The sequence below is a fragment of the Heteronotia binoei genome, chromosome 17, assembly GCF_032191835.1.
Source record: "Heteronotia binoei isolate CCM8104 ecotype False Entrance Well chromosome 17, APGP_CSIRO_Hbin_v1, whole genome shotgun sequence".
NCBI classification, from domain to species: domain Eukaryota; kingdom Metazoa; phylum Chordata; class Lepidosauria; order Squamata; family Gekkonidae; genus Heteronotia; species Heteronotia binoei.
This window is the reverse complement of record NC_083239.1, coordinates 51,463,256-51,484,820: the sequence shown is the minus strand read 5'-3', so window position 1 is coordinate 51,484,820 and position 21,565 is coordinate 51,463,256. Positions and strand designations below refer to the sequence as shown.

Sequence of the window (21,565 nt, the reverse complement as noted above, 5' to 3'; positions counted from 1 at the left end):
CTAGGCAAGGCTTAACTTCTGGTGCCCTCCCCGCACAGATAACGTCGGATGGGGAGTGCCCAATTGGGTGCCCCCAGAAGGTCAGCGCCCCAGGCAATTGCCTAGTTTGCCTAGTGGCAAGGTCAGCCCTGACTATCTGCTTACAATCCAATCCAAAGGAGAATCACGGACAAGAGTACAAACAAGGAACAATGGGTGTTTTAACCCATAGTTTGAGCCAGAGTTTTAGAATCTTCAAATCACCTACCACCGTTCCACTTTAATTATTTTCCTTTTACATTTGTGGATTTGCTGCGCTCATTTTGCGTAGCCAAACTTCAATATTTCTTGCTGAAAGCGTTTCAATTTTTTTTGGGGGGGGGGGGTCTCTGATCAGAGGGCAGCTGGAATACCAGTGCTTAGTTAAATGTATACAATTGCTTGGAAATTGTGTCAGCGCTGCAAAAACAAAACACATTTAAATTACAAGATGAGGCAAGCAATGATATGTAAAAATTTCAAGTGCTGTCAGTTCTCATGCAAATTACTGCATCTTGTGGCTTTTGGAGGAGTCTTTTAAAATGCATGAAAACTTCTACAATACAAATTTGAAACGCTGGTAGAGAAATGACCGGATCAAAACTAGTTTTGAGAAAAACGTTGCACCAGCAGCGCCGGAACTCATCTCACCTAAACAAATGTAGATACTTCGGGCAGCAACGATGCAAAACAGTTGTGAGAACACTAGGTAATGTAAAAGGTGAGTTTCCAGTGCGGTGATAGAGTCACAAACTGTCAGTGCCATTATTCACGAAAAAAACACCAATAAATGAAAATGAGAAAAATGTCTTGCAGTGGAGATTTTTCTCCACTGCAAGACACTGTAAAGAAAATTCATTGAGAGAGCCTGTTGACTGTTCAAACCTTTCCCTCCTGGATGAAGATGTCATCACACTGAAACGTGTAGAATATGCTGCTATCCATGTAAAGGGCTGTTTGGAACATCTACTCCATCTGGAATATGCCTATTAAGGACTTCTGCATTCTTTCTAACACTTTGTTCTGTTCTTATTAATTTATAGCCTTGTTGCTACTGTAAAAATACCTTTATGAATTCTGACTTTTGATGCAATAGATGTGAATTATTCTGTATAAATTATTATATGAAGTGAATTTATGAGTATTTATTGGTGCAAGCTTTCTTTCTCCCCAAATTTGTCTATTCTGCCACCCTGCTATTATTTATTGAACGATTCTGAGGGGAAGGTTAGCGAGGCTGTGGCAAAAGTTTTGGCTGACATCCTTAAATTTAAATCTGACCATGTATGAACGCATCTGTAAGCTTGGTTTCATTTTATCTCCAATGTTTAAATTGTTATATTCTCTGTATTTTTATTTGCAACTGTTATACCATTAAAGGTTTGGTATGGTATGGGGTATTTTTTGGTGATTTTTTTCACAGATATTGTTCCTTGTTCTGATTATCTGCTTGGCATGCCAAAGGTCCCAGGTTCAATCCCCTGGCTTCTCCAATTTAAAAGATCTGGCAGTAGGTGATGTGAAAGATCTCCCCCCAAGTGTTAGGTCATCTGTTGGCATGCAGGTCCCAGGTTCGATCCCCACCATCTCCAGTTAAAAGATTGGGCGGTAGGTGATGTGAAAGACTTCTGTCTGGGATCCTGGAGAGCCACTGCCGGTCTGAGTAGACAATACTGACATTGGGACTGATAAGTCTTGATTAATTGTCGGCAGCTCCACGTGTTCCCTGCAGATTTCCAGGCCTGCGTTCATATTTATCAGGGCTAGCAGCTTTCTTTATACCCAAGCCCAGCTTTTGAACACTCAGTTCTGCATCCAATACCAGCTTTGGCACTTGCACTCAAATCTGGCTAGGTGATTTCTTCAGGCTGTCTGGTGGCAAGTACACGGGCTTTGTTTTCTCCCTCGCTAGATCTTTGTACCCCCAGTTCAGTTAGCGCAAAGCAATTTTGTGTACCATTCTTTTTCCATCCCTCTACCACAACTGTGGGGTTAAGCTGCACCTAATATATTGTGAAGTTAATCATGCCTCTGATGACTCCCTTCTTCCCCAACTCATTCAGGAGCAGAGAAAAGCCCCCCACATAAAGGCTCCCACCCCAGCCAGTGTTGCTTACACAGCCATCTGAGTAACACTATCCAACCTGGATCACGTTACTTCTTCCCAGCAACGCAGTCTCTCAGCCTCCCGGGGTAGAGCTTTTGTTTGGGGGCAGATATCGCATTAGATACAGCAGTGAGCCTGGTCTTTGTGGAAATTTTATCAATGCCCTCCTCCCAAATCTTTTAGTAGGAGACTTGTGGGTTTGGGGACCTTTATTCTGTTGCTCCTAGTGGCCACCTGAACATAATACCTTGGCCACATGCACTGCATCATTATCAGAAAAAGAAAACTTGCTATGACAAAACATTTGTGTGTGTGTGTGTGTGTAAAGTGCCATCAAGTTACAACTGGCCTACAGCGACCCTGTAGAGCAGGGGTCCCCAACCCCTGGTCTGTGGACCAGTACCGGTCTGTGGCCTGTTAGCAAGCGGCCATGGAGTGAGGCAGAGACCTTTACCTACTCCTTATTTAAAGACACCCATGGAGGGGCAGGGACAGGGTGTGGGCAGCAAAACCCCCAGCATCCCCACCCCCACCAGTCCATGAAAAAATTGTCTTCCACAAAACTGGTCCCTGGTGCCAAAAAGATTGGGGGCCACTGCTGTAGTGTCTTCTATGCAAGAAACATTCAGAGGTGTTTTTCCATTGCCTTCCTCTGCAGAGCGACTCTGGGATTCCTTGGCGGTCTCCCATCCAAATTCTGACGGCTTGAAAATGGGATGAAATACCCTCAGAGAAGATATACCTATTAATGGTTAAGTCAGGAATGCTAAGCAGAACCTCCATGCTCAGGTGTAATGTACCTGAGTGCCACATGCTGGAGAAAGATCTTTGGGCGTCATCTCCATGCTCTGCTTCAGAGCTTTTGGAAGCAGCTGGATCATGACCGAAGCACCACACAGGATTGCAGTAATGTGCTCTGCATTCAGTTGGGCCAGGCTAGCATGATATTGGACAGCGATTGTATCACCACTGTGCCAAAAGATCGGCACAGAACACCTTTCTATTTCTGGACGCAATTCAAATTGCTGTAAATAGTTTGTCAGAGTATGTCAGTTCAGGACTTCCTGAACTGTCAAGCCCACCAATTACGATACGTCTCTCAAGCCCTGCTTTCTCTGCTGCTGCCTGCGGAGGTAAGGCAAGTGGCAACTATAGACAAGGCCTTCTCAGTGGTGGCACCTCGTGGACTTTTCTTTAGACCAGGGGTGTCAAACTCATTTGTTATAAGGGTTGGATCTGACATAAATGAGACCTTGCCGGGCCATGTGTGTACCTATTTAAGATTAGGTAGCAGAGATATAAACTTTTTAAAGGACACAGACAAACACGACTAAAGGTGTTTTTTTTTAACTAAAACATGCTTAAAACATTAGCACTTGTTGGTCTTAAAGGAGCTTTCTTTGTATTTCTCCCAAGGAATCCAGAGAACGGGGCAAAGGAAGCTCTGGCTCTTTCCTTCCCTCCCCAGGGGACTAGGAGGGGGAGGAGCCACAATGAATGGAGAAAACAGAGGTTTTGCTCTGTAGCTCCTGTGCGATTGAGCAAGCCTTGCAAGGCAAGCTGTGATGCAGAAGGAAGCAAGAGAAAGGGAGAAGGAAGCAGACAAGAGCCGGTTGCTCGAGGGCCTGATAGGAGCCCTCTGGAGGGCCTAATTCGGCTCCTGGGCCACATGTTTGACACCCCTGCTCTAGACCACTCAGTGATTGCTCTGTGTTGCTTTTAGGCCCTGGCTTGTTTTTGGTATTGGTCATTGATGTTGTATTTAGGCTTTTATGTTTTTAAATTTGTGGGCTGCCTCAAGCATGTCTCCGAAAGGTGGCAAATACATTCTTTAAATAAGAAAGACAGAAGAACATCAGAAGAGCCCAGCTGGATCAGACCAGCGGTCCACCTAGTCCAGCAGCCTGTCTCACACAATGGCCAACCGGTTCCTCTGGAAGTCTGACAGGGCACAGAGCCTGAGGTCTTCCCTTGATGTTGCCTCCTGGCACTGAGATTCAGAGGTTTACTGTCTCTGAATATGTAGGTTCCCTTTAATCCCTATGGCTGGTAGCAGCTCATATACCCTCTCTCTTCCATGAGTCTATCTAATCCCCTTTTAAGACTGCCTATTCCTGTGGCCACTATGACATCCTCTGGCAGCAAATTTCACATTTTAATCATTCTCTGTGTAAAGTAGTTCCTTTTGTCCATCCTCAGTCTACTGCCCATGGGTGTCATTGGATACCCTCGACCTCCAGTCTGATTCGCTAAGACTTTTTCTAAAGTAATACGGTGCCTTGAGGACTGATAGACACTGCGTATAGTAGTAGTGAAGCAGAGATGGCGGCATTAAGAACACCAGGTCTGGAGCCAGCCAGCATGGCTGGTTTATCCTGGAATTTGTGGGATTATTCCCCTAAATGTGTACTGTGCCTTGGTCTGCCCATCTACATTTCCCCTTTGTAGCCCCAGATTCTCATCATGTGCTTCTGGGTGTTCTAGCAAGTGTAGAGACCATTATGGTATGCCCCCAAATAGCACAAAGATATACCACCTCATCATGTAACAACAGCCACAATCTGTGGAGGGACATTAACTGCTTCATTAATGATGGTCACATGCTCAGACCTAACTGCGCATCATTAAATACTAGACTGAAAGGCCAAGATCTCTAGGATTCTAAACTCTTTGCCCAGTATTCTTTGCTACGAATTCACTCCCAGAGGATGTAGTGATGGCCACAAGCATAGATGGGTTTTAAAGGAAATTAGATAAGACTCATGGAGGAGAGATCTATCAATGGCTACCGGAAATGATGACTAAAGGGAACCTCCACATTCAGAGGGAGTCAGCCTCTGAATCCCAGGGCCAGGAGGCGACATCAAGAGAAGGCCTCTATGCCATTGTTTCTTCACCCAAAGGGTGATTAACATGTGGAATTCACTGCCACAGGAGGTGGCTGCTACAAGCATAGACAGTTTCAAGAGGGGAATGGATAAGCATATGGAGCAGAGGTCCATCAGCAGCTATTAGCCACAGCTTATTGTTGGAACTCTCTGTCTGGGGCAGTGATGCTCTGTATTCTGGTGCTTGAGGGGACACAGTGGAAGGGCTTCTAGCCCCACTGGTGGACCTCTTAATGGCACTTGTTTTGGCCACTGTGTGACACAGTGTTGGACTGGATGGTCCATTGGTCTGATCCAACATGGCTTCTCTTATGTTCTTATGTCTGGGGCAGTGATGCTCTGTATTCTGGGTGCTTGGGGGGAACAGTGGGAGGGCTTCTAGTGTCATGGCCCCACTGATGGACCTCCTGATGGCACTTGGGTGTTTTTGGCCACTGTGTGACACAAGACTGTTGGACTGGATGGGCCACTGGCCTGATCCAACATGGCTTCTTTTATGTTCTTATGTTGGCTCTCCAGAGGAACTGGTCGGTCACTGTGTGAGACAGGATTTTGGACTAGGTGGGCAACTTGTCTGATCTAGCAGCTCTTCTTTATGTTTTTATCAGCTTCTACATTTGTGCAGCAACTATAAAATATAGACAGTCATGATTTTGTTTTTATACTGGAAAACTGCAGTTTTTGAATATATTAATAAACCTGTTTGAGTTCTGTCCCCCTCTCCATAAAGCTGCCATACATTACCATCCCTTCCTCCATCTGTCGTAACTACTCAATTTCCAGCACAGCTTGGTACGATAAGGAAGTACTGAATATATACACATACAGTGCTTTAGGATAAAATATATATATAATATATATAAAATATATATATATAAAAGTCACAAATACACATTAAAAACAAAGAAGATATAAAAATATCTTGTAGAAATGATTGTTCCTCACAAACTGTGGAGAAAGGTGTAATAATTGTAGTACCTTGTTGGGAAGACAGGGAGCACGCCGACAATTCCATTTGGATCCCGTCATGGAAAAGACAGTGGTGAGAAGAAAGTACTAGTCCATCTGTTGCCAGCTGTGAAGCAATTTCTGTCTACACGGACATTGAATTGTGGTGGATTCCTGTGTCTTTTATAATTAAACATGCCAAAGAACTCATGACGGCTAGCTCCTCCATCCACTGGACTTTTCTGAATAGGCTGCCCCATTCAGCTTTAGAGGAAGATGTGGATCCTGAGATTCCAAAGAGTATCCTTTTGGAAGAGAATAAAGAAGGGGGGGCTATGGCTCAGTGGCAGAGCATCTGCTTGGCATGCCGAAGGTCCCAGGTTCAATCCCTGGCATCTCCAGTGAAGAATCAGATAGTGGGTAATATGAAAGACCTCTGCCTGAAACCCTGGGGAGCCACTGCCAGTCTGAGTAGACCATACCGACTTTGATGGTTTGGACCAATGGTTTGATTCAGTATAAGGCAGCTTCATGTGTTCAGTGGTGAAGGTGTAGGTTCCAGAAACCTGATCACGACACGTTGGCTGGAGGGCCTTCCTTGGAGACTGTTTCGTTTAAGGACAAGAGCCAAGTTCATACCATAAACTGGATCAACACGTTCAAGCCCCACACCGAAGCCCCTAACACCACCCATGTCAATCGCATCCATTGCCCAAGATCCCTCAACAATCCATTTGGATATCGTGTGAGCAAACATGAATACATTTTTCTTAAATATAAAAACTTCCATTCTTTTTTTATCCGCATGATAAAAAGAACATTAAATATAAAAAGGGATTAAAGGGCTGTTGCTGAGTTACAGAAACGATCGGGGGGGGGGGGGGAAGTGGGTTTTAAATGCTTTCTTCTTCTAAAAATAGATTATATATCTATATATATACGTTTTCTTTAAAGTCAAGCCACTTGTGGATTTTATTATCCGGAGGTTTTAGAGGAAACACGGGCCTAGAGAGAAAATTATTTGGGATGAACCTATTTTTGAAAGGGCAATACAGAATGACATCCAATCCCCTGAAAAACGGATCATGTAGCAACCCTCCCCCCCACCCCGAAATTTGTATGGCTCCTACTCTCAACCCCAAATAAAGGAAGCAATTATGATGCTCCTAGGTTCACCTCACCCTGCCTTAATAAACAGAAAATCCACAGCTAAAGTCAATTTTGTATGTACCTTTAACGGTAAGTTTACTTTTATGCTGAATACAACATACAACCCTGTATTAACACACTTTCTGCACTGTTCATCTCACAGAAGTTGTGAGATGTTCCTCACAGAAGTGCCTTGCTCTGACTTTCCTTTGTTTACTTACTCTTGCACTGATTTGTCGGGCAGCCGTTCCACAGGCAAAGCCCTGGCCCATACAGACATAGGGGGGTGGGAATTAAGGCAGGAATTTCTACCCTGGAGGAATTAAACACACCTGTTCCCTATTGCAGGACGGTATTGGTTTTTAGTGCTAATTCACAATGCTCACCTGGAGGAGGCATACGTGGTTCTTTCAGATTGCACTGATAGAGGGCTAAAAGCAGGTAAGGAACGAAGCACGCACCCTCTCCCCCAAAGCAGGTCTGGCCACGTCCTAACTGAAATGAGAGCCAAGCTTGGGGAGGGGGAGTACAAAGATTTCCCTTTCCTCTCTTAAGTGGGATCTAGGTATCAGCCCAGCAACTGACCCCTATCCCTAGCACCATATCTGAGGGGAAAGGAAGATTCTTCTGATCCAAGTGCATTCCTCCCCCCTTCAATGCAATGGCTAACAGGATTCCTAATTTTGTGTGATGCATCACAAAGCGGAAGATGCTAGAACGATTTCTAATAGCTGCAGAGGCTAAGCAGGGAATGAAGGGGGGGGGACGTCCTTCCCATTGTGTGAAGAGGTCCCTGCCTTGTCCTAGAGACCCCTGGCCCTTCCAATAAAAGCAGAAGCAGTGCTTTCATAGCAATAAAGCTAGAAGTGCTTTAATGACAACCGCAGAGTGTCGCTCAGATGTCAGACAAACTATTGTATGTTGTTCATAAAAATCACAGTTGGAAGGGACCTCCAGGGTCATCTAGTCCAACCCCCCGCACAGTGCAGGGAATTTACAAATAGCTCCTCTCGCATCCAGTGACCCCTGCTCCATACTCAGAAAATGTGGGGGGGGGGGAACCCTCCAGGATTTCTGGCCAACGTGGCCTGGAGAAAACCACTTCCTGACCTCAATGTGGCAATCAGCATTTCCCTGGGCGCGTGAGAAATGGCCACAAGAACGAAGCACTGATGCAACCTCTCCTGCCCTCCCTCTCGTGATCTGCCTCCGTTCACAGAATCAGCATTGCTGTCAGGTGTTACGGGGTGGGTGAATGGGAGGCGATTTCTCCTGCATTCTTTATGCTGTAATGTAGTGTTTGTTTCCACGCACCCCGCCCTCACGCCCCACCAAAAGATGCCATCACTGTCCTAAAAGGGAACTGAGAAAGCTGCGGAACAAGTTATCTGGGAAAGGGTTTCCCTTATCAAGGCACTTCTAAGCATTCCCAAAATCAGCAGCTGGCCTGGCAGTCGGCAACAAGAGTGACGGATTCAGAATAAGGAAGCTGTTCCACAGGCAAGAGGGTCAAACTCACTTTGCTGGAGTCAACCCATTTCTACAAGTCCAGAGGCTCTTCCACTGGAACTGACTGCAGCTGGGTCAGTACCTTCTCGTCAGAGTCGAGGGCCTCAGGATCCATGGGGTCACCGCCAGAGGCATCCAGCAAGAGGCCCTCTCCCTCCGGGAGCCGAAGCAGGCCGCTCTGTTCCTCCATGGGACCCTTGTCCATCTCAAATAGCCCCTCTGAGCTGGGCCCTTGGAGGTCCATGCTGACCGGGCTGGACCAAACCACCTGCTGCTGGGACATCGTCAGGCTGTTGGACTGGGAGAAGCTCGAAAGGAGGTTAGTCTGGCCAGAGTCTGTGCCGAACGCCAATTCCGGTGACCCGGGGCTGTCCGAGGATGAAAGCGAGGGGACGGCAGAAGGCAGGACAGGGCTGATCCCAGGAAGCAGCATGTTGCCGGTTTCGTTGTCTTCCAGAGCGGCCGACGATGGTGTCACGGCCGCTTCCTGCTTGATGGGAAGGGCCACAGCTGGGGCTGCCGGTCCGGACAGGATGGGTGCCATCAACATGCTGGCGGGAAAGGTGGCCGTCAGGATGAGTTTGCCCTGCTGCAAAGCCATGCCCGTGACAATGGTGCTGCTGCCGGTAACCGGGTTTGTCAAGAGGATGTTCCCTAGGGTGGAGAGAACACAAGGGGGGAATCCTTCTGTATTTCAGGCAAGATAAGAAGCCCAGAAGTCTGTCTTCTGATATCTCCTGCCCACCCACCAAGCATCCTTCTCTAGTTTCTACCTGTCCAACCAACTTTTATCCAATAAGGCCTCAGAGTCATTTGAAATTCTTTCAATTGGCAATGACAGGGATCTGACCTAGAACTTTCTCCATTCAAATTTGAGTCCCATAGCACCTTCCAGATCAAGAAGATTTTAGGGGCATGAGCTACATTTTCTGGGTACGCGTTTTCAGATGGCTAGATTAGAGTCCAGTAGCCTTTTAGATACCAACAAGATTTTCAGCAGCGGGGAGATTAGAGAGACTACTGAATTGCAACAGATAATGAAGCTCAAGACAGTGCTTCCTCCTGGACTGAATCGAGACCTAGGTTTTCTATCTCATTACCAAAGCTAATTTCTCCATGCCTGCTACCTCTCTAAATATCACACCCAATCCAATCATGCCTGTTGTCATTCACTTGCTATTGTCATTTGGCATCTGAAATACTCCACTCTCCGAGATATAAAAAAAGGACTCACATTCTAGCCGTATCTGAAGAAGTGAGCAAAATCTCCTACCCTGCCACAAATGTTGTTTGTTTTTAAGGCGCAACTGGTCGCTTACACTGTTCTACAGTAAAATTGGGATGCTGTACTTGGGCTCTTGGAGGACATTTTATAGGGTTGCCATAAGTCAAACAACTTTAACGGCACTTGTCACACACCCACTTGGGTTCTGTAGAACTCTGGTTCTTGTTGCAGTTTTGTGTTAGTTTTGGTTGATCCTAATATGTAGCTTTTGCTTTAGCTACCTGCAACTCAAACCGATATCTGAGAAGGCAACTAGAAGATGATGATGATATTGGACTTACATCCCGCCCTCCACTCCGAATCTCAGAGCGGCTCCCAATCTCCTTTATCTTCCTCCCCCACAACAGACACCCTGTGAGGTGAGTGGGGCTGAGAGGACACTCACAGCAGCTGCCCTTTCAAGGACAACCTCTCCCAGAGCTATGGCTGACCCAAAGCCATTCCAGCAGGTGCAAGTGGAGGAGTGGGGAATCAAACCCGGTTCTCCCAGATAAGAGCCTGCCCTTTCAAGGACAACCTCTGCCAGAGCTATGGCTGACCCAAGGCCATTCCAGCAGCTGCAAGTGGAGGAGTGGGGAATCAAACCCAGTTCTCCCAGATAAGAGTCTGCCCTTTCAAGGACAACCTCTGCCAGAGCTCTGGCTGACCCAAGGCCATTCCAGCAGGTGCAAGTGGAGGAGCGGGGAATCAAACCTGGTTCTCCCAGATAAGAGTCTGCCCTTTCAAGGACAACTTCTGCCAGAGCTCTGGCTGACCCAAGGCCATTCCAGCAGGTGCAAGTGGAGGAGTGGGGAATCAAACCCGGTTCTCCCAGATAAGAGTCTGCCCTTTCAAGGACAACTTCTGCCAGAGCTATGGCTGAACCAAGGCCATGCCAGCAGCTGCAAGTGGAGGAGCGGGGAATCAAACCCGGTTCTCCCAGATAAGAGTCCGCACACTTAACCACTACACCAAACAAGACCTCACTTTGCTCCCATTATTTTCAGAGTCCTTGGTTTAGTACTGCAATCCCAAGAAATCCCTTTCCTAAATCTTCTGTTCCTGCCAAACCTCCCCATTCCTTCTCTGCCCACAGTGGTTACCTGGTGTAGTGCCTGGAAGTTGAAGTGCTGTCATGCTTACGTTGGTGTTTATGAGATGCACATTACTATGGCTGAGGTTTCCACATGACGTCGGTGCCTGCGGCGTGCCGGCCACAGGCCCCATTTTGATGGGGGCAGCGCTGGTCAGGATCTGGATGGGGCTGCCCATGCCCTGCTGCAGCGTCACGACTTGGGAGGTGGGCACCACTTGGGGGAGAGAAATAATCTGGGATCCCTGGGCCACCTGGGGGAGGGAGACAAGCTGAGGGGTGGAGCCCCCCTGGGGCACTGTGTAAATCTGCGTGGGGGACACGGGCACCATTTGGGACGGGGACAGCACTTGGGAGCCTGAAACGGGCTGGGACAAAGGCACAACCTGGGAGGGGGGCGAAACTTGGGCGAGGGGGAGCAGAGATGGAGTAGGAACGTGGAGGACCGCAGCCTGGGCTGGAGAGGAGCCCGGAATGGAAAGGAGGGATGTAGCTACGGTTGCTGGAGGCGGCGTCGGCAAAGCAACCTGCCCACCAGCTGTTGCCACTGTCACCTGGGAGCTGGACAGGGCTTGAGCGCCAGGGATTAGTTTAGCAAGAGGAACAATCTGGGGGCTGGATGTAGAGGCCGGCTGAGCTGCCGGGGGCACCTGAGCGGCTGCAGGGGCATCTTCATTCGATGGGACAACTTGAGACATTGGAACAGCGGTCAGCAAGGCACCCTTTTGGTCAGACAGGAGCGCGGAGGCTTCTGGGAGAGACAGAAGAGGCGGGGCAGCCACTGGCCTATCCTCGGACTTCACTTCCACACCGAAAGCCAGCGCCTCGTCCGCTTCGGACTTCACCTCCCCCGGAAGAGCTGCAGGGCTGAGGATGACGGTGGCCGAGGAAAGGGATTCCTGTGGAGCCCTGGGCACCTCCTGGCTGTTGGTCGCTGGGCTTTTGCCGCTCAGCAACGTAGCAGAACCGTTCAGGAGGACAGGTGGACTAGGTGCCGCCACGGGGCTAAGGGTGATGGTTTGGTTATCTCCCAGAGCCAACCCATTCAGGATCACACCTCCACTGGGAGTCTGGATCACTGATCCTCCATTGAGAAGCATGGTTGGGGAGCTGGCTGTGATGAAGTTGCCGTTCAGAAGGATGGAAGAGGCACTGGAACAGGTGGCGGGCAGGAAGAGGCTGCTGGAGGCAGGAACCCCTTCAGGCATGGCCGGAATCCCCATGGCTGCTTCGGTTTCCTCAGGGCCATGGCTGGACTCATCCTCGGTGCTGGGATTCCCGTCAGATTCACTGCAGGAGAGAAAGAGTGAAGAATTCTGAATCCGTAGAGGGAAAAGCTGAGCTGACAGCAAAAATTAAGATGGAGTTCATGGAGAGAAAAGTTTGATTGGGGTTAAACCCTTGCAGTGCTTTTAGCTCCTGAACAGATGAACATATATGAACATATGAAGCTGCCTTATACTGAATCAGACCCTCGGTCCATCGAAGTCAGTATTGTCTTCTCAGACTGGCAGCGGCTCTCCAGGGTCTCAAGCTGAGGTTTTTCACACCTCTTTGCCTGGACCCTTTTTTGGAGATGCCAGGGATTGAACCTGGGACCTTCTGCTTCCCAAGCAGATGCTCTACCACTGAGCCACCGTCCCTCCCCTAATGCTGAAGAAGAAGAGGTGAACATAAGAACATAAGAAAAGCCATGTTGGATGAGGCCAGTGGCCCATCCAGTCCAACACTTTGTGACACACAGTGGCCAAAAAACCCAGGCGCCATCAGGAGGTCCATCAGTGGGGCCAGGACACTAGGAGCCCTCCCAGTGTTGTCCCTCCCAAGCACCAAGAATACAGAGCATCACTGCCCCAGATATAAGAACGTAAGAGAAGTCATGTTGGATCAGGCCAGTGGCCCATCCAGTCCAACACTCTGTGTCACACAGTGGCCAAAAAACCCTAGGTGTCAACAGGAGGTCCACCAGTGGGACCAGGACACTAGAAGCCCTCCCACTGTTGCCCCTCCCAAAGCAACAAGAATACAGAGCATCACTGCCCCAGACATAAGAACATAAGAGAAGCCATGTTGGATCAGGCCAGTGGCCCATCCAGTCCAACACTCTGTGTTACACAGTGGCCAAAAAAACCCAGGTGTCATCAGGAGGTCCACCAGTAGGGCCAGGACACTAGAAGCCCTCTCACTGTTGCCCCCCCCCAAGCACCAAGAATACAGAGCATCACTGCCCCAGACATAAGAACATAAGAAAAGCCATGTTGGATCAGGCCAGTGGCCCATCCAGTCCAACACTCTGTGTCACATAAGAACATAAGAGAAGCCCTGTTGGATCAAGCCAATGGCCCATCCAGTCCAACTCTCTGTGTCACACAGTGGCCAAAAAACCCCAGGTGTCATCAGGAGGTCCATCAGTGGGGGCAGGACACTTGAAGCCCTCCCACTGTTGCCCAATCCAAACACGAAGGTGGTTTTTATACCCTGCTTTTCTCTGCTCTAAGGAGTCTCAAAGTGGCCTTCCTTTCCTCTCCCCACAACGGGCACCTTATGAAGTAGGTGGAGCTGAGAGAGTTCTGACAGAACCGTGACTGACCGAAGGTCACCCAGCAGGCTGTTCACATGGAGGAAGGTTGAGGATTCAAACCCCTCTCTTCCACATTAGAGTTCACTGCCCTTAACTACTAGACAATGCCGGGTCTCTTAAGTACGAGCCGCACACAAGAGAAAGACTTCTGCCACGGTAGCACAAACCCAGCATCTTCCTATGAATGACATCAGAATATGGCTTGCTTGTTCTACATCTTACTAGAGCTCATTTCAGCCATAACAGCAAACAGTGCCTTGGTGCCAGGGCCTTTTTGGTAGACAAAAGCCCAGCAGGAACTCATTTGTATATTAGGCCATACCCAATGATGTCACCATTGTTTCACACAGGGCTTTTCTGTAGAAAAAGCCCCATCAGAAACTTATTTACATACTAGGCTACACCCCTTGACACCAAGCCAGCCGGAACTGCGTTCCTGCTCAAAAAAAAAAAAAAAAAAAAACGCTGCTTTCTGCTATGTAGGAGAATCAGCAAATGTTTTTATTTATACTTTTCCAGCAAACCACAGTTTGCTCTTCTGTCTAAATCTCTATCTTGCATGTTCCCTGCCAGACAAGAACCCAAAATCTCATTGCATCTGTTCTGACGTAACAGGCAAGCTGCAAAAAATGAAGCTTCTAATTTGTGGACCAGACATGGAGAAATGAGGGAGTGGGTGAGCTCAAGAATCACTCCATGGCAGGGTCTCATGATCTGCAGACCTCAGACAGCAGGGCTTTCCCTGTGCAGGCCCCTGAAGAGTGTTCTTGGGAGTCACAGGACCCTCAAGAAGAGCAGCCGGTGCAAAGCAGGGGCGAGGAATCAGCAGAAACATCGTAGCTCTAAATGCCCTTTAGTCTTTGTGTCCTTCTGCACGAGAGCCAGGTTGGTGCAGTGCTTAAGTGTGTGGACTCTTATCTGGGAGAACTGGGTTTGATTCCCCACTCCTCCGCTTGCATCTGCTGGAATGGCCTTGGGTTAGCCATAGCTCTCGTAGGAGTTGTCCTTGAAAGGTCAGCTGCTGTGAGAGCCCTCACAGGGTGCCTGTTGTGGGGGGAGAAGATATAGGAGATTGTAAGCCGCTCTGAGTCTCTGATTCAGAGAGAAGGGCGGGGTATAAATCTGCAGTCTTCTTCAGAACTGCTTCTTGGATATATGTCACTTGATCTGCAAAGCAGAAGAAGGGGGACTTCTGTGAGATCTGATAGTTTTCAGATTCCGTGCCAGGAGCACGCTGGCTACGCTCTTTTGCACAGAGATATAATAAAAAAAATTCAAGCCCCAGCAGAAGAGGCCTGATTATTTAGAGCACTCAGAGTAATGGTCAATGCACTCCAGGAGGGAAGAATTGCCCACTTGAAATAATCCTTACTGGAATCCCAAATTGTCTTCCTTTGTGCATGCGAATCTGCTCTAATTGGCTGGCTTTGCCTGTTGCACTAAGTGAATGAGGCACTGTGAGGGACAAACCAAATCCTCTATAGACTTTAACCATGTTCACTCCATATTCACCCCGTTCACCATGGCCAAAGCAAGACAAGTACGGCAAGAACAATATGTAACCCAAGCAAAGTTCCAGCAGTGACTGGAAGGCAACAGATGGGAGTTATTTTTCTGGAAGCTGATAGAAGAAGAAGACTGCAGATTTATACCCCGCCCTTCTCTCTGAATCAGAGACTCAGAGCGGCTTACAATCTCCTGTATCTTCTCCCCCCACAACAGACACCCTGTGAGGTGGGTGGGGCTGAGAGGGCTCTCACAGCAGCTGCCCTTTCAAGGACAATTCTGCAAGAGCTATAGCTAACCCAAGGCCATTCCAGCAGCTGTAAGTGGAGGAGTGGGGCATCAAACTCAGTTGTCCCAAATAAGAGCCTGCACACTTAAGCACTACCACCAAACTAGTAATGTTGTAGGTTTTGACAACTTCTTAACCGCTAGACCAGACCAATGCCCGACAGAAGCCAAGGTACAGAAAACCACTCAAAGTTTCTTCAAAAGGGAATTAGGGCACATTCCCTCAAAGCCTCAGCCTCCTGACTCCCCTAACCAAAGAGACCTGATCCTCAAATCAGGCTTCCCCACAAGCTGCTAGCTTTTTTCGGCACCCAGGTTCTACCGCAGAGGCAGGGAGAAACACAAACTGGCTCTTTGATTGATCAGAAAAACCTGGCCCAACTGATGAACCTTCTGATGGCACCTGGGTTTTTTTGGCGACCGTGTGACACAGAGTGTTGGACTGGGTGGGCCACTGGCCTGATCCAACATGGCTTCTCTTTTGTTCTTAAGAATGTGAGTCTCTCCTCTCAGCTTCCCTTGCAAACCACCTGCCTCCTGAAACTGGCTCGGTCGGGCTACTTTTCTTCCTCACCTGTCAGGCAGACTCTGCACAAAACGATTCACAAACTTACTTGGATAAAGGATTAGGGGCTGCGCCCTGCATTGCAAGTCGCCGCGAGAGTTGTGGTGACTGAAAAGAACAAACAAAGGCTTGATCTCAAGGAGGAGGTGGGTCTGGGCTGTACAGCTTCAGTTGGCGAGCAAGGGCTCAAAGAACCACGTATGCAACTTTGCCGTAAGAAAACTAACACATGACGGTTAAGCCTGTGCTGGAACCTTTGTGCTGAACCGTCTTGCATTCTCCAAGGGCTGGGAATTGTTTTTACACAGAGGGGTGTTCACAGGACCTGCACTGCAAAGTACACAGTCTTTATGTTGCCTGCCTCTGTGAGAAGAAGCCTTGGACTAAGGGGCCAAGGAAGCGTTCTGCATTCTTAAGGTGGTGGGAGGGGGGGGGGCAGACAGAGCGAGGGAGGAAGTTGGAGGAAGTTCAGATCCAGGCGGGATTCACATTTCACAACAAAGGGGAAGAGCTGGGAGCCCACCCTTCCACGTTGCTGACTGGAGCAGCTGTCTTGGAACAGAGAGATATGCTAGGATCAAGGGAGGGGGGAGCCCAGCTGCACCAACATCTGGAGAAGCCAGCTCCCGTTCTCTCCCCCTCCTCACCCCTTAAGAGAGGAATGAGCAGGAACTCTCTGGAAGTTAAGTGGTTTCTCCCTTTTGTTTGCCAAGGGAGGGGGAGCAGGCTAGCAAAACAAGACCTTTTGCCTCCAGCTGGGAGAAACCCTCCCCCCCTTTCCAAGACCATCTACTTCAGGGGTGTCGAACTTATTTGTTATGAGGGCCGGATTTGACATAAATGAGACCTTGTTGGGCCGGGCCATGTCGGGCCAGGCCATGTGTGTACCTATTTAAGATTAGATAGCAGAGATATCAATTTTATAAAGAACACAGACAAACACAAAATATATTTTTAAAAAAATTTAAACATGCTTAAAATGTTAGCAGTCATTGTCCTTAAAGATGCTTTCTTTGTATTTCTCCCATGGGATTCAGGGAAGTGGGCAAAGGAAGTTCTGGCCCCTCCTTGGGGGACTGGGAAGGGGAGGAGCCTCAGCCAATAGAAGAAAGAGAGGCTTGGCTCAGTAGCTCTGCAATTGAGAGAGCCTGGCAAAGCAAGCTACTCCTCTCCCCTTCCTCCCCAAGGGAGGAGCCTCAGCCAATGGCGAAATAGAGGTTTTGCTCTGTAGCTCTACTGTGCGATTGAGCAAGCCTTGCAAAGCAAGCTGTTATGCAGAAGGAAGCAAGAGAGGGAGGAGGAAGCAGATGACAGCCAGTTGCTTGGGGGCCTGATAGGAACCCTCCAGGGGCCTGATTCGGCCCCTTAACTGCATGTTTGAAACCCCTGATCTACTTCTTTTGCATTATTGTAGGTGTACCTTCTCCTAAATCACCAAGTACGAGGGATCTCTAATTCCTATTCCTGCCTTTGTGACCCACTGTGGATTGGGCAGAAGCGCTTGTTTGTGCAGGTCTGTAACACACAGGATACAGCTGAGCTTCAGGGAAGACAGCAACATTTGCCAAGTCTCAGCCTTGTCTCTCATGAGGGGCAGCTTCTTGATTTGTCTAAATTCCCTTACAGTGGCACAGCATAGTGGATGTACTCTGATCTGGGAATCCCCCTGGCTTTTTGCTGTGACCCCGCCCCCCCCCCAAGGTGGCCTTCAGACGAGCCCCTCGGTCTCTAAGCTCATTTTGTAGTGCGAGGGATAAGTCTGGTGTAGCAATTAGAGCTCCGTGGCACAGAGTGGTAAAGCCACAGTACTGCAGTCCTAAGCTCTGCTCATGACCTGAGTTCGATCCTGGCAAAAGCTGGGTTCAGGTAGCCAGCTCAAGGTTGACTCAGCCTTCCATCTTTCTGAGGTCAGTAAAATGAGTACTCAGTTTGCTGGGGAGGGAAAGTGTAGATGACTTGAGAAGAAGGCAATGGCAAACCACCCTGTAAAAAGTCTGCTGTGAAAATGTTGTGAAAGCAACGTCACCCCAGAGTCGGAAACGACCGGTGCTTACACAGTGGACTACCTTTACCTTTTTAGCAATTAAGTATGTGGACTCTTTATCTGGGAGAATGGGGTTTGATTCCCCACTTCTCCACATACACCTGCTGATGTGGCCTTGGGTCAGCCGCATGTTCTCTTAAGGCTACTCTGCTCAACAGCAGTTCTGGGAGAGCTCTCTCAGCCCCACCTACCTCACAGGGTGTCTGTTGTGGGGAGGGGAAGGGGAAAGAGATTGTAAGCTGCTCTGATACTCCTTTGGCTAGCGAAGGGTGGGGTATAAATCCAATCTCCTCTTCTCTAAAAACTGGCCAAGGTCCCATCAAACCCCACCTGGAAACACAGCTACACCCCCAAGTCTGTCTAGATAATTTTAAATTGTAACTATTTTTATTGGGTTTTAATCCCTAAAAATGAATGTTGTTAGCTGCCCTGAGTCCACTTGCGGAGAGGGTATGATAGTAATGTAAGGTAATAAATAAATAAGTAGAAGATGAAGAAGATATTGGATTTATATCCCGCCCTCCACTCTGAAGAGTCTCAGAGCGGCTCACAATCTCCTTTACCTTCCTTCCCCACAACAAACACCCTGTGAGGTGGGTGGGGCTGAGAGGGCTCTCACAGCAGCTGCCCTTTCAAGGACAACCTCTGCCAGAGCTATGGCTGACCCAAGGCCTTTCCAGTAGGTGCAAATGAAGGAGTGGGGAATCAAACCTGGTTCTCCCAGATAAGAGTCCGGACACTTAACCACTACACCAAACTGGCTCTCCAGATCTTGCGGGGTTTCTACAAAAGTATGGTCCCTCTTCACAGACTGACTGTACCTATCAGATTTAGCTTGAGGAGCCCTCTATCAAATTTGGATGGATGAGTGAGTGAGTGTCCAAGCTCACAAGTTACAGAGGCTGGGGCCAAACCTTCTGATTTTAAACCTGTGAATATGGATGGGCCCATCTGCAAGAGCTGGACTGAACTAGCCCAAAGGACTACAATACTAGAAGTGGTCAACCGAATGCCCCTAGAAGCCTGGGAAACAGGTTATTAAGAGAGCCAGGCTGCAGGTGGCATGGTAGTATGAATGCCAGCCATTCGAGTTCCCACCACAAAGGTTTCTGGAGGGTATTAAGCCAGTTGCTTTATATCCAGCTAAAAAGACCAGGCAGAAGGTGATAGGAAAGACCTCAGCCGGAGACCTTGGAGAGCTGCTGCCAATCCGAGTAGACAAGACTGGCCTTGATGGACCAAAGGTCTGATTCCGTCTAAGGCAGCTTCCTGTGTGTGCTTTTGGGGAGAGGCAATGGCTCAGTGGCAGAGCATCTGCTGGGCCCGTAGAAGGCCGCAGGCTCATCTCCCCTTAAAAGCATCAAGCAGTAGGAGGTGATGAGAAAGACCTCCACCTGAAATCCTGGAAAGCGGCTGCCAGTTTGAGTAGACAATACTAATTTTCATGGACTGAGTGTGTGTTTCAATATAAGGCAGCTTTCTGTATGATGGCAAGATAAAAACCCGCTAGGCAGATGAAGGCAACAGCTCACCTCGCTCTGATGGGCTCTGAGACCCCAAAGAGAGAGGTGCCACCGGTCTGAGTGGACAATATTAATTTTGATGGAGGGTCTGATTCAGGAGAAGTAGGGCTTTTTTTTTTAGCAGAAATGCACAGGAACGCAGTTCCGGCTGGCTTGGCACTAGTGGGTGTGGCCTAATATGCAAATGAGCCCCTGCTGGGCTATTTCTACAAAGAAGCCCTGTGTGAAACAATGGTGATGTCAGAGGTGTGTGGCCTAATATGCAAATGAGTTCCTGCTGGGCTTTTTTCCCCCCTACAAAAAAAGCTCTGAGTAGAAGGCAGCTTCAGGTGAGTTCCCTGGAGAAAAGCTGAGATCACAAACGCTGGGCAGTCCAAGTCAACAGCCCACCCAAACATGAAGCGGCCTTACACCGAATCAGGCCATCCTGGTCAAAACTGCCCATTTAGACGGGCACAGCAGGTCTCCAGGGACTCAGGCAGAGGTCTTTCCCATTACCTAGTACCAGATCCTTGCATTGGTGATGTCCGGGATTGAATCTGGGTCCTTCAGCATGCCAAGCGTGCCAGGGCCCAAACCCCACCCTCCTGGGCGCCCAGAGGCAGCCCGTCGGGGCCCTCCGCCGTCCAGGCGCGCTGCCCTCTCCACGCCTCACCTCTTGCTGGGCGTGCCGCCGCCGCCTCCCGGGCCGCCGCCCCCGTTGCCGCTGCGGTCCCTCTGGCGCCGGTTCTTGAACCAGTTGCTGACCTGGGTGAGCGAGAGGCCGGTGTCGCGGGCCAGGCGGCGCTTCTGCTCGGGGCTGGGGTAGCGGCTGCGGCCGTAGGAGTCGCGCAGGGCGGCCCGCGAGCGGCGCTTGAAGCAGTAGACGGTCTCCTCGCCGTCCCAGATGGTGGCGGGCAGCGGGAACTTCTTGCGCAGGCGGTACTTGTCGACGGCGCCCAGGGGCCGGCCCCGCGCCGCCTCGGCCTCCCGGTAGCGGGCGCGCAGGTAGAGGTCCTGCAGGAAGGGGTGGTGGGGCGCGCCGAAGGGCCGGCTCTGCACCAGCCGGTAGAGCTCGCCGAAGTCCCCCCGCTGGAAGGCCAGCAGCGCCCGCGCCTTGGCCAGGCTCTCGCCCGCCGGCCCCGCCTGCGCCTCCAAGCGCCGCGCCTCCTCGGCCGGCAGCGAGCCCAGGAAGCGGCCCAGGCGGCCCGGGTCGCCCGCCTGCAGCAGCGCCTCGCACACGCACGAGACCTGCTCCGGGGAGAAGCGGGGCGCCGCCGCCGCCGGGGGAGAGGCAGGAGAAGAAGCCGCCTCGCTTCCCCCGCCGCCGGGAGGAGCCTGCGCCCGAGGGGCGGGCGCCAAAGTTTGCCCAAGTTTACGCGCCTCGCCTCCCTCGGCCTCCGCGGCCTCTCTCCGGCCCGGCGCCTCGGCGGGCTCCGCAGGGAAGGAGGCCATCTTCGGGCGCGGGATTCCTCCGCCTCCCCCCCCACCCCTACCTCCGGCCCGCTCCCCTCTAGCCGTGCTGCTCTCCACCCCCTTGGCCGCCGGCCCCCTTCCACATCCTAGAGCCCTGCCTTTGGGCACCCCGGAGTCCCGCGGCCCCCCCTGCCCGAGATCTCGGCTCCCCCCACTTTGGCCACTCCGCAGCCCCACTTCTCCCCTCCCCCTTCCTTGCCAGGGCTTTCTCCCTCCCCCTTTTCCTTTGCCCCCCCCCTCTCCCAACTTTTCTTTTCCCCTCCCTTCGCCCGTCCCACTTTTCTCTCTCGGCGCCGCCCCTCTCTGTGGCCAGAAGCTCGCCTTTTTCTTTCTCTCTTGGTAGGAGCCAGGGAGGAATGTCAGAGCCGGCGGGGTAGTTGCTTGGCGCGGTGTGTATCCCTCTGCAAACCCAGCGCGAAGGCGGGGAACGACCTCTCTCTGTACTTTTTTTTTTGCAAAAAACTGTTTAACTATTTAACTGTTTTATATTTGAAATGGTTTAATTTTAAGTTGATTAATTGTTGGAAGCCGCCCTGAGCCATTCGTGGGAAGGGCGGGATATAAATCCTAAATAAATAAATAAATAAATAAAAGCGAGCTTACTTTCTGTAGAACAAAATAGGAGTC

The 21,565-nt window shown here is 49.9% G+C and overlaps 1 protein-coding gene across 1 annotated transcript; it reads right to left on the bottom strand.

The window, feature by feature from the left end:
• Positions 1–8,628: 8,628 nt before the first annotated feature.
• SIX5 (SIX homeobox 5) lies at positions 8,629–20,922 on the bottom strand. Its single transcript, XM_060258169.1, has 3 exons — positions 20,139–20,922; positions 10,987–12,266; positions 8,629–9,273 (listed from the first exon to the last, which is right to left on the bottom strand). The coding sequence occupies exons 1-3, from the start codon at positions 20,915–20,917 to the stop codon at positions 8,651–8,653; spliced, it is 2,682 nt and encodes an 893-aa protein (XP_060114152.1). The 5' UTR covers positions 20,918–20,922; the 3' UTR covers positions 8,629–8,650.
• Positions 20,923–21,565: the final 643 nt, after the last annotated feature.

Excerpts from the sequence above, each read along its gene's own strand:
- SIX5 (XM_060258169.1), bottom strand. The coding sequence starts at position 20,917 with ATGGCCTCCTTCCCTGCGGAGCCCGCCGAGGCGCCGGGCCGGAGAGAG. Across the intron at positions 12,267-20,138 it reads GGCGGCACGCCCAGCAAGAG|TGAATCTGACGGGAATCCCA; the intron begins GTGAGGCGTGGA and ends TCTCTCCTGCAG. Across the intron at positions 9,274-10,986 it reads ACTTCCAGGCACTACACCAG|GGAACATCCTCTTGACAAAC; the intron begins GTAACCACTGTG and ends TCTCCACCCTAG.